The sequence below is a fragment of the Odocoileus virginianus genome, chromosome 20, assembly GCF_023699985.2.
Source record: "Odocoileus virginianus isolate 20LAN1187 ecotype Illinois chromosome 20, Ovbor_1.2, whole genome shotgun sequence".
Taxonomy (NCBI): domain Eukaryota; kingdom Metazoa; phylum Chordata; class Mammalia; order Artiodactyla; family Cervidae; genus Odocoileus; species Odocoileus virginianus.
The window spans coordinates 5,858,568-5,874,451 of NC_069693.1; the positions used below are offsets into that span (position 1 = coordinate 5,858,568).

General features: G+C 59.9%; 2 protein-coding genes across 3 annotated transcripts in view; both read right to left on the reverse strand.

Moving 5' to 3' along the window:
* The window catches only part of PRR12 (proline rich 12), a 29,255-nt gene extending 19,998 nt beyond the window's left edge, over positions 1–9,257 (reverse strand). The window contains exons 1-5 of one of the 2 annotated variants that reach the window (XM_070450507.1): positions 8,686–9,257; positions 7,062–7,174; positions 5,927–6,088; positions 2,522–5,841; positions 1,379–2,024 (exon numbers count right to left, since the gene is read on the reverse strand). In XM_070450507.1, coding sequence (XP_070306608.1) covers positions 1,379–2,024; positions 2,522–5,841; positions 5,927–6,088; positions 7,062–7,174; positions 8,686–8,771 — 4,327 coding nt within the window. In that variant the 5' untranslated portion in view covers positions 8,772–9,257. Of the gene's footprint in view, positions 1–1,378; positions 2,046–2,521; positions 5,842–5,926; positions 6,089–7,061; positions 7,175–8,685 lie in introns of both variants that reach the window. The other variant, XM_070450506.1, reaches the window with a different exon arrangement.
* Positions 9,258–9,415: 158 nt separating this feature from the next.
* On the reverse strand, positions 9,416–15,879 carry PRRG2 (proline rich and Gla domain 2). The gene is made up of 7 exons (XM_020885656.2): positions 15,053–15,879; positions 14,081–14,177; positions 13,259–13,434; positions 13,036–13,075; positions 11,415–11,550; positions 10,457–10,594; positions 9,416–10,080 (listed from the first exon to the last, which is right to left on the reverse strand). Exons 2-7 carry the CDS (start codon positions 14,163–14,165, stop codon positions 10,062–10,064), a joined length of 594 nt encoding a protein of 197 aa, XP_020741315.1. The 5' UTR covers positions 14,166–14,177; positions 15,053–15,879; the 3' UTR covers positions 9,416–10,061.
* Between the last annotated feature and the right edge of the window lie 5 nt (positions 15,880–15,884).

Below are 15,884 nucleotides of genomic sequence, written 5' to 3' on the forward strand. Positions count from 1 at the left end.
CAAAGAGTCAGACATGACTGATCGACTAGGCACTCAGGCAGACATGCCACTCTGGTCCTCATCTTTCCCTGGTCTCCACAGACCCCGGTGTCATAGGGCAGTTCTGCAGCCCAACTGCAGTACTCAGTGTCCCCCCTCCGCAATGGCCAGGAGGCCTCTCTGGTCCCATCAGACCCCCCTCGCGGCTCCCCAGCCTGGTCCCTACAAAGCTTCTAGTCTCCTAATACCATTCGCTATTCCAGCACCTCTTCTCTTGTCCCTGAATGTCCCTCCCTGTGCCAACAGCCCCTCTGCTCCTTCCTTATTGCCACCCAGCTCCCCAACAGTCCTTCTGCCACACCAGCATCCCTCCCTGAGACTCCAGTGGGGATTCTGAGCCCCTGAAACGGGCTCCCACAAAGTCCACTTTAGTCCAGAATTACCTTTGCTGCCTTGGGGCCCCAGTCTGCTGCTTGCTTCTCATTTGTTAATGTCCCTCCCAGTTGCTGGGTCATCCCCTCTGTATACCTGTTCCTTTTCTGCTCAGAGGTCTCATCCTCCTCTATCTAAGCTCTCCCCTCTCCTTTCCTCGGCCTGCTCTTCAGTCTCAGAATTGCCAATGCCCTCTCCTTCCTGATAAATACCCATGATATTTGAAACATCCCCACCTGCCAAGCCCAATGCCTTGAGATTTCCTGACTCCTCAAACTGCTTTTGATCCACCCCTGGGTCCTTAGCCGTGAGCCTTCCTTCCAAGGCCCTCTCTTCCCCTGATGCTCTCTCCCATTACAGCCGATCCAGACACTCTGCATAGAACCCGCCAGTGTTTCCCATCTCTTCCCTGATGCTTTCCTTTAGTCTCTCACTGTCTTACTCCCCATTTCCCACCTTTCTACAACCTTCCAGAAGACATCACCATTCCATAAGACTCCTCTGAACATCCAAGCCTCCTCATTCACTGCTCCAAACGCCCTCCCCCAAACCTCATCTCTTTCATCCCCAATGCCCCTATCAAAGCCCTTGAAATTTTGTCCAACATGCCCTCTCAGAACTGAATGCCATTCAGACCTAACTGTACTCCTAGCCTTTCCTGATGCCCCACACCCCACGATCTGACTAGTTGTTATTAATGCATGTTTCTTTAACCAACCCTGCCCAAGTCTCTGTCTGCTCCCCCAGACCCTCTCCTGTCCTCTATCACACACCTCTAACCCCTAGAGCTCTTCTCACGTCCCACGTCCCCTCTCAGCAATTTTAAAAGCTCTCTCCGACCCTGGCACCGACCTGCCCCCATCACTTATAACCTAGGCTGAACAGTATGTAATCTATACCATCAGACCTGTGCCCTGAATCCTGGGGACTCCCTGGTCCGCCCCCAGACCTCCTTCCCAGCTCTCACCAGGTGTGCCACTGCTGCTGGCACTGGGGAGCCCCGGGAGCGGGGGTGGCCCGGGGACTGCAGCCTCTGCAGCCAAGGGGGGCCCATCCGGAGTGGAGGCGTCCTTAGGCCCAGCCAGCGGCGGGTCGTCGAGAGCGGAGATGGCCGAGGAGATGCTCTCCTGGAGGTCCCGGTTCTTGGCAACAGAGTCTTCCTCGTCGGAGGAGAAGGAGGGCAGGGTCTCCAGGTTCCGCTTCAGCTCCTCATCCAGTCGCTTGCAGGGCGAAGGGCAGCCAAGCCCCAGCCCCTCGCTCTCAGCGGCCTCCAGCGCGCCCCCCAGCCCGAAGGCGCTGGTGGGTGGGGGGTGTGGCACAGTGGGGGCGGTGGGGGGCTGGGGAGGCAGGCCCCGGGCCGGCACGGTGGGCGGCACACTCTTGGGGGGGCTGAGTGGGGGTGTCAGGCCGGCCTGGTAGAGTGGTGGATGGCGCTTGCCTGACTTGAGAAAGTCCAGGAACGAAGCCATGAAGCCGGACTTCATCTCGGGCTGCTTCTCCTCCACCTCCTTGATCTTGGCCTCAATCTTCTCCCGAGTGAGGCTGGAGTCCAGGCTGTTGTGGTCAGCTCCCGACATGGCATCGCCCGAGGAGGCTCCCAGACCATCGCCGGCCTTGGGCACAGACAGCTTGATCTAGATGTGGGGGCAGTGGGCAGTCAGGGCCCACGTGTCCCGGCCCGAGTCCCCTCTTGCCTCAAACTCAGGACTCTGGGGCCCCAGTCCTCTCCCTGCCTAAGACTATGAAGTTCAAACTCGGCAATCTCAGCCTGCAGACCTGGAACTCAAGCCCACAGACCCTTTTGCTCAGATTCCAGAACGACAGGACTGATATTCCTCCCTCATTACTCACTGACCCCCTCCCACAAGACCCAAGAACCCAAGATCCTCACGGTCGATAGTCCTGTGGGACCTAGAAGCTAGGAACACAGAACTGACTCCCAGCCTCCCTCTGAATACACAAATTTCAACTCTCAGATCTCTCCAAGCATGGAACTCTGGAGTTTGAGCCCTCTGATTTCTTTTCTCCTGGGAGTTAGTTCATACCATATTCCCCATCATGCCCAAATGTGGCCCCAACTCCCAGGCATCAGGGTCCCAGCCCCCCTCACCTTTAGTGGTTTCAGGGGCTCCAGCCGAGTGCCCCCTGCCTCCTCGGCCTTCCTGCCCCGGCCCCGGCCGCGGCCCCGAGGTTTCTTGGCCCCATCATTAGGAGTGGAGGCTGAGGCTGGCCCAGCGGTGGTGGGGACCTCCAGTGGGCGAATCCGGGGTCTCCCGCGGGGCCGGGGCGGCCCATCACGCTTGGCCTTGGTGGGTTTGCGACCTCTGCGCCGGGGGCCGTCGGGGCCTGGGTTGGGTGGACAGAAGTCAATGTCACCCAGTGGGGAGAGCGCCGGGCGGGAGCGGCAGCTGGACACCAGGTCAGGCAGGCGCCGGGGGTTGAGGCGGATGTCAGCGGGCACGTCAGCTTTGTCCTCATCGGCCTCAAACTCGTACTCCTGGGCATACAGTTTCTTGGGCGTCTGGAAGGGTGGGTCGCGGCGCCGCAGCAGGTGGAAGGAGGACGTCTTGAGCAGCTTCTTTGGCTTGGTAGAGCAGAAGATGGGCGAGGTCAGGCCTCCCTTGGGCTCCGAGGCAGGGGGCGGAGGCGGCGGCGGGGGAGGCGGGGGCGGGGGGGCCGCCTGGTGCGGCCCACTCTGGATCAGGCCCAGGGGCTCAGCGTTGACCGTGGAGGGCAGCTCGGGGGGCTTGTTGGGGTCCAGGCCCAGGCCCGGAGTCTCAGGGCCGGCTCCAGTGGCCCGACCAGGGCAGTAGGGCCCATAGGGATCATAGGCAGGGGGGCCGGGGGGTGGCCCGGTCCCCGCCTTGGGATCGCCCTCGTCTTCGGGCGGCCCAGCCTTGCCATAGTCGTCCGCCGGCCCTCCGCCGAACATCTCCTCCATGGTGGGGAAGAAACTGCGCTCCTCGTCTTGGAGCAAGGAGTCAGGGAAGCAGATGGAGGTGAGCGGCACAAAGCGGGGGGCCTTGGTGCCTTGCGGGCTGGGGCTGCGGTAGGCACTGGAGGGATCCTTGCCCTCAGTGTTGGGAGGGCCCACGCCAGTGTCACCGGGCCCAGCGGGCAGCGGCTCCAGGGCCCCCAGCAATTCTTGCATGGCACCGGGCGGCTCCAGGCTCTCCTCCGGCCGCAGGCGGGGGCTGGGGGCACCGGGCTCCAGGCCGTGGCTGCGGAGGTGGGCCTCAAGCTGGAGGGGCATGGGCGGTGGGGGTGGGGGCGGTGGCGGGGGCGGCTGGGGTGCCCCATCTCGGGCAGCCGGCTCAAGGAGGTGGACGCCGACTTTGGGAGCACTGGAAGAGGGGCTGGGAGCGTGGCTGAGGACCGAGGGGAGCAGCTGGGGAGGAGGGGGCGGCAGCACCAGTGGGAGGTCGGGGCCCCCCGCCTCTAGGAGGAGGCCGTGGGGGGCAGGCTGGGCCGACTGGGCCGTGGGTTGTGGGGGCGGAGGGCTCTTTTGGAGGAAGGCCCCCAGCTCCTTGGCACCTGCCCCGTAGTGGACAACTGAGGTGGCCAGCCCCTCAGGGGTCTCGCCACCCCGTTCCGGCCCTTTCTTCTTCTCCTTCAGCCGCCCCAGGCCCAGCTCCAGGGCCGCGGTGGCACCCTCGTCAAGGCTGGCGCTGGTCCGGATGACGCTCTGCAGATGGTACCTCTGGGGGTCTTCCTTGGCCAGCTCGTAGGGTGTGCCTGGGGGACCCCCAGCCCCGCCACTCCCCCCAAGTCCCTTGGAGGCATCTGCTGCCCCATCTTCGCCCACCAGGCCATCTGCCCCTGAGGTCCGCGGGGGGCTGGGCGCCTGGAGGAGGTGCTGAATGAGAAATTCTTCATCCTCCGTACGCTCAGCAGGAGGCCCGCCGGGGCCCGCCAGCAGCTCGGAGCCGTCCCCCTTGCCCTTGTAGCCACCTGCTCCAGCTGCATAGCTGCTGGCCCCTGGGGGTGCCAGGAACGGGGCTGAGGCCAGGACGGAGCTCAGGTATTTGCCAGGGGCTCCCGGAGAGCCAACTCCGGGCGGGCGGCCGGGGGCAGGTGGCGACTGCAGTGGGCGGATGATGTGAGAAGGGCTGGCCTCTCCGCCGCCCCCCAGGGAGCTGGGCCCCCAACCGCCTCCATGGCCCGAGAGTGCTGGGGAATGGCCAGTACTGTAGCTGAGGGAGGGGCTGGCCGTGGGCAGACCCTGGGAGTGGGCAGCTGGCCCCGGGTACGGCTCACCCTGCACCCCATACAGCTGCCCCTGCAGCTGGTCTGGGGAATAGCTCTGACACGTGGCTAGGCCAGGAGGCGGGGGACCACTCGGGGGCTGCTGGGGCCCCCCTGAGTAGCTAGGGCCTTTGCTCAAGTCCTGTGCTTGACCCCCTCCGAACCCCTGCCCATAAGCCTGGGGTCCTAGAAGCCCTTGGGGCTGACCGGGGGAATAGGCCTGGCCTCCTGCTCCTCCAGCCCCGGAGGCCTTCCCAGTGGCATAGGCTGCTGCTGGCCCACCTAGGCTCTGGCATTTGGGCGTGGCGGTCGAACGGGCTGGTGGGGGCCTACTGGCACCGCCCGCAGCTGCCCCATAACCACCTTTGCCCGTCTTGTAACCAGGCGACTGAATGATGGGGCGGTAACCTCCACCGCCACCCCCTGCCCCACCTCCTCCAGCTGCCTCAGGGCCTGCAGCCCTGCCCGATGCCCCGGCCGTGGCTCCACTGGGCCCAGCTTTGCTAGGCTCACCAGCGCCAGGGGAGGGTTCCCCACCGCCCAGTGGGCTGCAGGCCAAGTTGGCCCGATGGCCCATGGAGGTGTAGCTGCCTCCGCAGCTCAGGTAGTGCTGGAGGGCATGGGCTGGGGGTGGGGGTGGGGGGGGCTGGGCACTGGCGGGCCGCTGGTAGTGCTTGATGACGGTGTCCTGGCGGGGCAGGGCCCGCTCAGGGGGCGGCGGGCCGGGGGCAGCACCCGAGAAGTTGTAGAGCTGTGGAGAGGATTGTTCGGCTGCGGCGGCGGCAGCAGCGGAAGAGGAAGCCAGCAGGTTGAACTGAGTCGGGAGGTGGCGGGGAGGTGGGGGTGGGTCTGGGGGACCAGGGCGGTAAGGTGGGGTTTGGGCTGGGCCGAGACCAGCGGGCCCCAGGACACCACCCCCCGCCAGGCGCTCAAAACCTAGCGAGGAGGGCACCGTGGGTGCCTGCGAGGGCTTCAGGTGCAGCACGTCATGGGGGGACAGGAGCCCATTAGCTGGGGGACTAAACGGGGGATCCTGGAGGGTGAGGGAAGAGGGAACTGGGAAGGGGCGGCTGCCAAAGGAAGCCGGGTGCTGATAAGCCGAAAGGGCGGAGGAGGATGGAAACGTGCTGGAACCGGGCAGGGCGCCTGAGATGAAGAGCTCCGTGGGGCCTGGCGTGTGCATGGCTAGGGATGAATGAGGGAGACCACAGGTGAGCGTCGACCACACGCCAGTCCCACCCTGGCCCTCCTGGGCTGGCAGCGGGCTTACCTGTTTGCCAGGAAGGACTGCGGAACTGGGAAAGAAGAGAGGAGGCAGAGGGGCCAGGCTGCGGGCCCCGGGACTCCAGGGCCGAGATGAGGTTCATGACGGAGGCGTCGGGCCCTGCTGAGCCTGCATGATGGAGGCCAGTGTCGAAGAGTCCAGAGAGGCCTGGCAAGGGTCGGGGCGGGGGTTGAGTCAGCTAGGTGGGGGATAGGGCAAGGTTGCAAGGGAGAAAGAGCAAGCCAAAGGCAAGTTGGGTCAGGAAAGGGGGTTGGATGGAAGGTGCAGATTCAAAGAGGAGAAAGTAGGCAGAAACAAGGAGACGGTAAGCAGGATGGAGTAGGATGCAATCGTAAGGGCAGGGAGCCCAGGAGGGGAAGAGTAGACAAAGGAGTAGAAAAACCCAGAGGTGAAAAAAAGTGGGAGAAAAAGAACAGAGAGTTCTCACGGTCCAAGGGAGGCCAAAGGAGTTAGGCAATTCTAACAAGGAAGGGGAAGAGATGGGGTGATACTGGAGCCAGTGGGAAGAACCAGAGAACAAGTCGAAAGGGGTTAAGTCCAAGTGAGAGGGTCCAGAATTAAAGAAAAAAAAGGGTGGGGGGAGGGATAAAGGGAAGGAGCCAACCAAGAGGGTCTTAGGGTCAAACTGGACAACAGTCTGGTTGCTGATCCATCTAGGAAGGGAAGCGGCAGGATCAAAGGAGAACCAATCCGAGGTACTAAGAGGCCCCGTCACAGAAGAATCAGGTAGTGGGCAAATCTAAGGGAGGAGGGGGAGGTCCATGAATCGGAGCCAATCAGGAAGAAAGAGAATCAGGAAGAAAGAATTCAGAGAACCAAGAGGATGGACAAATCCAGAGGGAAGGGACCGGGGTGGGCTGGAGAGGCGGAAAAGCCTGGAAGAGAAGGTGGGATTTGGGGGCTGAGAGGACCGGACCAATTGGAGCGAAAGAGGCGGGACCAGAAAGAGGGGCGGACGAATCCGGCGAGAAATTGACCAGCCACAGAACAACCAATCAGGGAAGAAGTGGCAAGGGGCGAGCCAGGACGGAGGGCACAGCCAATTAGGAAGGGTGGAACTTTCAGCAGCCAATCAGCCGCGTCGAAGGGAGGGCCAGGCGGGGCGGTACAGGGGCCGTACCTGCCGGGTGGTGGTTGGTGGCATAGCTTTGCAGTGGGTGGGGGGCCGCGTAGGCCTGGCGGTGTAAGATGTCCGTCTCGGGGTGTGAGGTCCTGGAGCTGCCATAGACCAAGCTGTGGGGTGGGGGGTGGAAAGGGAGATGTTAGGGTTTCCTCCGAAGCTGCCCTCGGAGTGAGGAACTCAGCAAATCCCCCAGGGAGTTCGGGAGAATCTTCCAGCTGACTGGGGGTTATCCTAAGGAACCTTCAGCCATAAAGGAAAGACAAGAGAATCGGGGTCCCCAACTTAAAAGAGCCATGGTCCCCACTCGAGCCCCAGTAAATAAGAGCCCAGAGAGCCTCACAGACATGCACAGGAAGGAGACAGGCTGAAGAGTCAAGAGAAAAGTGTCTTAAGTTGAAAATAAGGAGTTTGCTCCAAGGGCCCCCACCCTGTAGGGGACACAAAGCCCTGGGGCCAACCCCCGAGGGACTCCCCCTCTTCTTCAGACACGTGGGAACACAGAGGCCCTGAACCTCACGGGATGGCGCACACCGAGCCAGGGGCAGCCACAGATTGTTCCCCAACAGCAGGGATGGGGGAGGGGGAGTGAGGATAGGACTCGGGGAAAGTACCAGGTACAAGTGTGAACATGAACGTCGTCCATCCCCCGGGTTGAGGTTCAGATGCATGGACCCATGCAAGGCCAGGTATGTGTGCAAACCAGTATTCAACTCACCCGTGGGGAAAGACACGGAGCGAGGAGTCCCACATGGAAAATCCTAACTCACTTGGGGTCCTGCCCTGCCAGCCTGGGAAACCCAGGTGTGTGGGGGAGGGGGGCAGGGGGCAGGTGAAGAGTGAGGGCGTGACACAAACAGCAGGAAAGGGGCAGACTCGCAGGTGAACTGGCTGCCAGCTGTGTACGCCTGGGCCCACGCTCACACACGCAACCACACACTGGAGAAACAGCCTCGTCTCCTATGCAGCGGCCCCCATCCACGGCCCGGACTCAAGAGGTCAAACACTCCACTCCTCGCCATCAACTAGGATTCTCCGTCTTTGCGGGTGGGGGAGCTCAAGGGGGTGTGTCTCTGATGCCAGGACACCCCCCCTTACACACACACAGAACCCCAGCTTCGGAAGGGGGCGGGGCCCCGTGCCCACTCAGCGCGCGGAATTTCTGGGGGGGGCCCCCGCGTAGCGCGGCCTCGCGCAGTCCCGGAACAATAGGACCTGGGGGGGGGGGCGCCCCCCAGGTCTGCGTTCTAATTTTCTTTTCCTTCCCACCTTTGCAAGAGCAGAGCCTGGGGCGCAAGGGGGAGGGGTCAGTAAGCCGGGAATCCAAGGATGGGGGGAAATCCAGGCCTTGCTTCGCCAGTCCCTCCCACCTTCCCAAGGCCTCTCGGTCTGAAATTGTTTTGCACCCCCATTTCCCCGCTGCATCTTTCTCTTTGCATGCCGGAGCTGGCTTTGGCGGAGTTTGCAATTTGCAAACTGGGGCGGCGGCGTTGTTGCAAACCGAGGAAGGCCGCTCCCTTGCAAGCCGGAGGGGAGTTTGCGATGCACGCGTAGCCGGGCGGGCCCGGCCGGGCTGGGCCCCCACCCCTTGGCCCCTTCCTCTAGGCCACCCCCGGCTCCTTACCTAGCTTTCGCTGACCTCTCGTAACTCCATCCCGCCCCGGCGCCGAGCGGGTCCCCGAAGCCGGCGCTGGGGTAGTTCCTGTCCATGAATTGGCCGCGGTGGAAATTGGGGGAGGGGGAGGGAGGGAGGGAGGGAGGGGGCGCGCGCGCGCTCTCCTCCGCCGCCTCTCCCTCCGCTGTTGCTTTTTTTTCCCTTCTCTCTCTCTCTCTCTCTCTTTTTCTTTGCAGCCGCCGAAGGCCCGGGAAGGCCCCGGGCGGGGGAGGGAGGGGACAGGGGCGGAGGGGCGGGCAAGGGAGGGGGTGCAGCCGCCGAGCCAAGGAGGGGGGAAGGGGGGTTCCCCCTGGAGGGAAAGAGGGGGGAGGAGGGACCCCGCTGTCTCCGCCTTTGCCCCGGCCCTTGCAAGAGAGAAGGGGGGGCGCGCGCTCAGGAGGGGGCGTCCCGGGCGGCCCCGGGGTGGGTGCGGGCTCTGGGTGCTCGCTCTCTCGCCGCCGCCGCCGCCGCCTCCTCCTCCTCTGCGCTCACGGTGCAGCCATCTTTGCACAAGGCGGCTGGGGGAGGGGGGAGGGGAAGGGGGGGCGGGCGGCGGGGTGTCTGGCTGCGCTCCGCTTCCTCCCACAATCCCGTGCAAATGCAAAAAAAAAAAAAAAAAGAGAGAGAGAGGCAGACACAGGGCGCTAGCAGGGCCTGGGGGTGTAGGGTGCAGCGTTTGTACAGAAAGCCAGCTCCACCGTGCGCAGACGCGCCCAGGAACGCAGTTCAGTTTATTTGATTTTTCTTTTTTAATTTTTGCATTATTTCACTCTTTTGCATCTCTCTTCCAAGGTGTTTTTATTTGGAGAAAGAGCTCAACTCCAGTCCCCCAGGTGCAGCGCGATCCTGCCCCTAACCGAGCCCGCTTGCAAATACGCCCCCTCCCCATCTTTTCCTGGATTGCAGAGTGCCCCTGTGCGCGCACGGGGAGCGCAGGAAAACACGCTTGTGCACAGGCGAGTCTCTGCGTGTCCGTGGTCCGTGACACTGAGGGCGATGGCCGTGTCATACCCGCTCACACGCGAGTCTGCGCACCTGGACTGCGCTCCGGGGTCCAAGTTTCCACACACTCCTACCCTGCGTACGGGGCTGGCGTATAACCCCAGGTCAGGAGACCGTGGGGGCCTGCGAGGGGCCGGGACGCGGGAACACGTTGCCTGGGAACTTGCTTGTATCCGTACGCAGCGGAAACACGTGTGGTAGAGTAGGCCTCGGGCCGGACGACCCCTACTCCCATCACCCCTCCAAGCTCAGCTCCGGAGTTTAAGAGGCCTGGGGGTTTCCGGAATCCGGTGCGAATCTAGGGCACGGTTCAGAGAACCCCGGCTCCGCTCCGAAGCCGCTCTTTAGCTGGGTCTCCTGAGACTGCAAGGGGAGGAGAATAGTGCGAAGTCAAAGGCCCGGCTGTTTTTGCCCCATCAACCAAGACCACTCCGGCCCACCCTGGGCGTCTCAGCCAATCCCGGACCCTCTGGATTCAAGACCCACCCTCCTATAATATTCCAGACACACACACACGCGCGCGCGCGGCCCAACCTCCTATAATATTCCAGACACACACACACACACACACACACACACACACACACACACACACACGGCTGGGCCACGCCCCCGTTCTCCAAGCCTCTCCCTGGATAATAAGCTCAAAATTCTCAGTCCCGCCCCTAAGCCCACGCCCCTCCCCCGGCCATGCCCTCCCCTCTGCGCCCCGCCCCCAGGCCGAAGCCCAGCCCCATACCTGGTATAGGGGGGCGGAGGTGCGTCGTGTACCCCCGAGGCCGCCAGCGCCTGCTCGTAGGTGGGGAGGCCTGGGGGTGGGGGTGGAGGCTGGGGCGTCTGCGGGCTCATATCACTAAGGGGCCTAGTGAGCTCGACGCTGGGGACAGAAGGTGCACTGTTAGCAGGAGAGAGAGCCCTGGGACAAGGTCAGACTTAGGGAGACAGAGACTCTGAGGGTGGTAGGGGGACAGAGGTGAAAGGGAGATGGACCAGGGAAAAAGAGGGTCACCTTCAACCGAACTCTACAGACTGAAAAGCACCACGTAATGACAGGCAGTCACAGAAATCAACAGTTGCTGAGACAGGCTCATTCACAGACACAGTGCCCCGATACAGGCAGAGTCATGGAGAAACAGACAGCCCTGCAGAGAAGCAGGCAGACACACACAAGAAACAGACAGACACAACAGAGAAACACTCAGGCACAAATTTCCCAGATCCACTCTTCCAACAAACTCTTCCTGGAAACCTCCAAATCCACTCCACTTCGAGACGGATGCTCATGCACTCTCTTACACTTTGCCACTGAGAAACACACACCTAGACAACTCACACGGACACACACAGAGACAGCCTCATCTTGTCACCCCGGAAACTGACATCCCACAGGCACCCACAGACCACAGGCTGCAGCCTCATCAGATACAGCATCACAGGATGAAGATCACTTGTAAACCGGGTACTGCAAAGACAGCCAGGCAGCAAATATTGATGGAGTCCCTATTTGGTGCCAAGCACTGTAGATATAATCGGATGCTGCAACCAGACACAGAATCTCCCAGACTCTTCACAGGACAGTCTCCTCAGATCTTTCAGCAGTGCCCACCTGCCCCCGATCTGGTCCATCTCCTTAGGATGACCCCTCCCTCCCCTGCTCACCCTGCTCTAAAGCTCTGCAGTCCCCAAAGCCCCCTTACTCTTGAGGACAGGAATGCTGCCTGCGGCCCCGACGGCCATGTAGATACCAGAAGGCTCCCAGGCTGGCCAGGACAATGAGCACAATGGCTACTGTCAGCCCCACAGCCAGGCTTGCGACATCCACTCGTCCACGTCCTGCGGGGGGTGGGGGGGGATGTTTGCAGTTGACATGCTTAGTTAGGGTAGGGAGTTCAAGCAGACAATCTTCTGAGTCCCCATGCTCAGTACTGCCAGATTTTAGCAAACAATAATGAGGAGACCCAGTTAAATGTGAGTTTTAGATAAACAATGAGTAACTTTTTTGTATGTCTCATGGAATATATGAGATATACTAAAAAAAAAAATTATCCCTGTGTATTTGAGATTCAACTTTAACTGGGGGTGTAGGGCGGGGAGCGATCCTGTATTTTATCTGGCAATCCTGTCCCCTCTGGAATGCAATCCCTTTTACCAGCCAGCCCACAGAGGGGCGAGGCCTCACCAGACAGGTCAGAAAAATTCATCAAGGGGGACATCCCCCATCAGTCACAGAGTGATGGGGTTTAGGACTCATGTGGACTCTTGGCTAAGGTGAAGTGCCTTTAGCAATCAAGGTTTCATATCGGAGGAAAAGGGGGGTGGGGCACAGGGAGGACCCTGGCTTCCTGAGGCCTTGCTAGGTCTTGCTGCTGGGAAAACTTCTTTTAGGACTGGGTAGCGGGGGACTTTCCTCAAACAGTAAATCCCAGGCTTTTAGCCCTCTTCACAAAAAGCTGCACTCAGAAGGTGGGGCTTCCTGATTCTGACACATTTCAGGTAGATTCAAGCCACCAGGCTACAAGCCATAGGACTGTAGCAAACCAGTTACCTCCCCTAGCAACCAATGTGAGGATTCTAGCCCAGACTTAGGGCCTGTTGCTAAGGATACACTCCTAGCAACCAAGCCACTAGGGGAGTGAGATGCCTGGTACCTGGAGGGGGGTCCTCCTGTGGGCAGGAGGCCTTGGGTCCTGAGCCTGGCTAGGTGTGGTTACTAGGGAGAAGGCCTCCTTAGCAACCAGGGTGAAGCCAGGATGGAGTTGTGGGGGAGGGGGGACCAACCAGGTAGTGAGTGCTGCTGGCTTCTTTGGTCCGGCCTGGCCAGGCTTGGTTGCTAAGGAGCACCCCCCCCCCCCCTTAGCAACAAGGCTGCAGCCACCACGGGGCCTCAGAACTCAGAGGAGGGGTTGGGGTTGGGACTGGGCTGATCCAGTAGGTGAAGACACACAGGCTTCCACCAACTGGTTTACCCCGGCCCCGTTGCTAGGGAGCAACCCCCTTAGCAACCAAGCTGCTGAGGCTCTGGACTCCAAGATGGGCTCAGGTGGGCCGGGGCTTCCGAGTCTGAGGACTCAGGGCTGTAACCTCTCCTTCCAACTGTCCCCCTTCCCAGGGACAGGGGACCTCCCCTCAGTGAGGTGTGGTGGGATCCTGAGGCAAGGGCTCCAGTCTCAGAGGAAGGGCTTTCTTTGACAACTCCCTCCAGTAACTCATGGGGCATGAAGTCTGGAGGGAGCCAGTCTGGGGTGGGGGATGGTGGTTCAGCCTCCAGGGTAAAGCCTTGCCCTAGTTGTACAGGATGAGAGAGCTCTCCCAACTCACCTCCTTTGCCATTGTAGACGTAGCTCTCCCAAAAGTGATCCTTGAATGGGCAGGAGGAGGGAAGGCTGAAAAGCATCAACTGGAAGATTCCACACCCCCAGACCAGCCCACCCTGGTCTCTGAGGCAGGAAGGCAGACGGAGTTGAGGGGCAGGACCCCACCCCCAGGTCCTAGAGGGTACTCCTCCGGGGACCCCTTGAATCTACCTCCGGGGACTCCTCACCGTCAGAATATTGTCCTCAAAGTACTCTCGCGCCTCTTCCCAGGAACATATCTCCTCTCGACACTCCCGCTCCAGGTTCCCTGGAGTGAACAACTCCAGGTCCCAATAATTGGCTCTTGGAACCCGCTTACGGCTGCCCAGGAAGCTCTGTGCCTCTGGGGAGTCCAGGAAGACCTCTGGGCCCAAAAGACACACAGGGCATTAGTTGCTCAGTTGTGCCCGACTCTGCCACCCCACGAACTGTAGCCTGCCCAGGTTCCTCTGTCCATGAGATTCTCCAGGCAAAGATGCTGGAGTGGGTAGCCATTCCCTTCTCCAGGGGATCTTCCGGACCCAGGGATCTAACCCTGGTCTCCTGCATTGGAGGCAGATTCTTTACCGTCTGAGCCTCCAGGGCAGTCCAAAAGACATAAGGGACAGAAAACGGAGGGCTCCTAGGACTGGGGACACGTGTGTGTGTGTATGTGTGTGTGTGTTAGTCACTCAGTCGTGTCTGACTCTCTGCAAGCCAATGGACTGTAGCCCGCCGGGCACCTCTGTCCATGGGATTCTCCAGGCAAGAATACTGAAGTGGATTGCCATTCCCTTCTCCAGAGGATCTTCCTGACCCAGGGATCGAACCCTGGTCTCCTGAATTGCAAGCAGATTCTTTCCCATTTGAGCTACAGGGAAGTCCTTGGGGACACGAAGGAGCCTGAACTTAAGGAGATGGAGAGTCCTCATGGGGTCCTGGGGAGGAGGCGACTGGAGGCAGGGTTTCTCCCGGGCCAGAGGAACGTGGGTGTTGCTGCCTGGACTCTGGCTCTTCCCCTCAACACTCACCTCGGCCTTGCTTCCCACTGGGTGGTGTGTCCAGGCAGGTGGCCAATCCCAGGTATAGCAGCAGCACAGAGGGGTGGCCCCTCATATTTTGTGGACACTAGGAACCAGGTGTGGTTAGATGAGAAGTGCCTCAGCCACTGAAGAATGAGGCCAGGTCTCCCTGATCAGACTCTGTGGTCCATGAATTATAAGAGCAGACACTTACGTGGCCTGTAATCTGGACCAGAGACTGTTCAAGGTCATTTACCTCTATCAGCTCAGTTTCATTTTCACCACAGTGCTATTATTATCTCCATTTGATACAGGAGGAGACTGAGGCACAGAGAAGTAAAAGAACTTGCCCGAGTTCACACAGTTTGCAAGATTCAGAGGCAGGATTTCAGCAAACGCAGTGTCCCTCCAGAGACCAAAACCAGGAGCTTATCTTTTTCCCAGCTGTGCCTGCAGCACCCAACACGGGTTTGGGCACATAGCAGGCGCTCGTAAACACGTCCATGGATTGGATCACTTTCTTCCTGATAATCTCCATGTATATACCCATCTCTCTGTGCCCACTGCCACATCCACCTACAGCGTTTGTCACTTAGATGTGTCTGACTTTTTTGCGATCCCATGGACTGTAGCCCATCAGGCTCCTCTATCCATGGGATTTCCCAAGCAAGATTACTGGAGATGGTTGCCATTCCCGTCTTCAAGCCATCTTCCTGACCCAGAGATTGAATCCAGGTCTCCTGCGCTGTAGGCAGATACTTTACCGCCTGAGCCACCAGGGAAACCCTCCACCCACAGAGATCAAAGAGTATACAAGAAGTAAAACCAGAGGCACATATCCTGGGGTCCAGCAGTTGAGGGAGGGGGCAGTCATCCTGGAATCCTGGGTTTGGGGGCTCCAACTTCTGGGTACCAGAAGAGCCCAGAGCCAGGTCACCAAGGTCCCCAAGCCAAGCTCTGCCTCCAGGGACATTCACTTACCTGCCTAGACTTGTGAGCACTGTCCTCTCCTTAATCGGGGCCTCCTTGGCTAATTGCGGCCGGCCAGCCGTGAAGAGGGGCAGGGGAGAGGGGAGGGGAGAGGAACAGGAGGGTACTTTGTTCATTAAAGCCGACACAATCTTGGTTCCAGGCAAGAGGGGCGGGGTTTTTTTATTACCTGCCCTGGGCGGGACTCAGGTAAGGGACAGAGTATTTAAAGGGACCTTGTGAAAAAAATACATACATAAATAAAGGAACCTTATAATTAAGGGTATAACGTCCAAAGCCCCAAAGGGACCCTGGGTCTCCTGACACCACGGGGACACTCAGGGTGTTGGATAGGCGCCTCCTCCCCTCCTAGCCAATTCCCCCCTGTCTCCAGAGAGCTCGCCAGGCTGAGCTACAGAAATGAACATCTAGATATCTAGCTATCTAGAAACTGGAGGGGAACGTATGCCTTAGTCCCTAGAGATAGGTAGGTATGCCGCAGTAAATTCCTGCTTCCTGAGACAATTTGAAAGACTTTGACTTCCGATTTCTCAACTGCTCCATTTACAAAGTGGGGACAGAGGAGCCGTCCCTTCTCTATTGTCTCTTCTTTTGCGGCAGAAAAGTGGATGATACACACTTTGGTAAGTGGGCTTTTCAATTTCAGGGCAAAGTGGTTAGTCCTTAAACACAGGCTTGAAGAGACGCAAAGCCTAGGCCCGTCCAGGGAAACGCCTAGTATTTACTAAGCACGCCCCCTATTCACGCCAGTTTCACCGACCGGAACCCTCGAGTTGCCACTCACGTTTCCGGAGGGAGGAAAAAAAAGAAGGGAGAATTTACC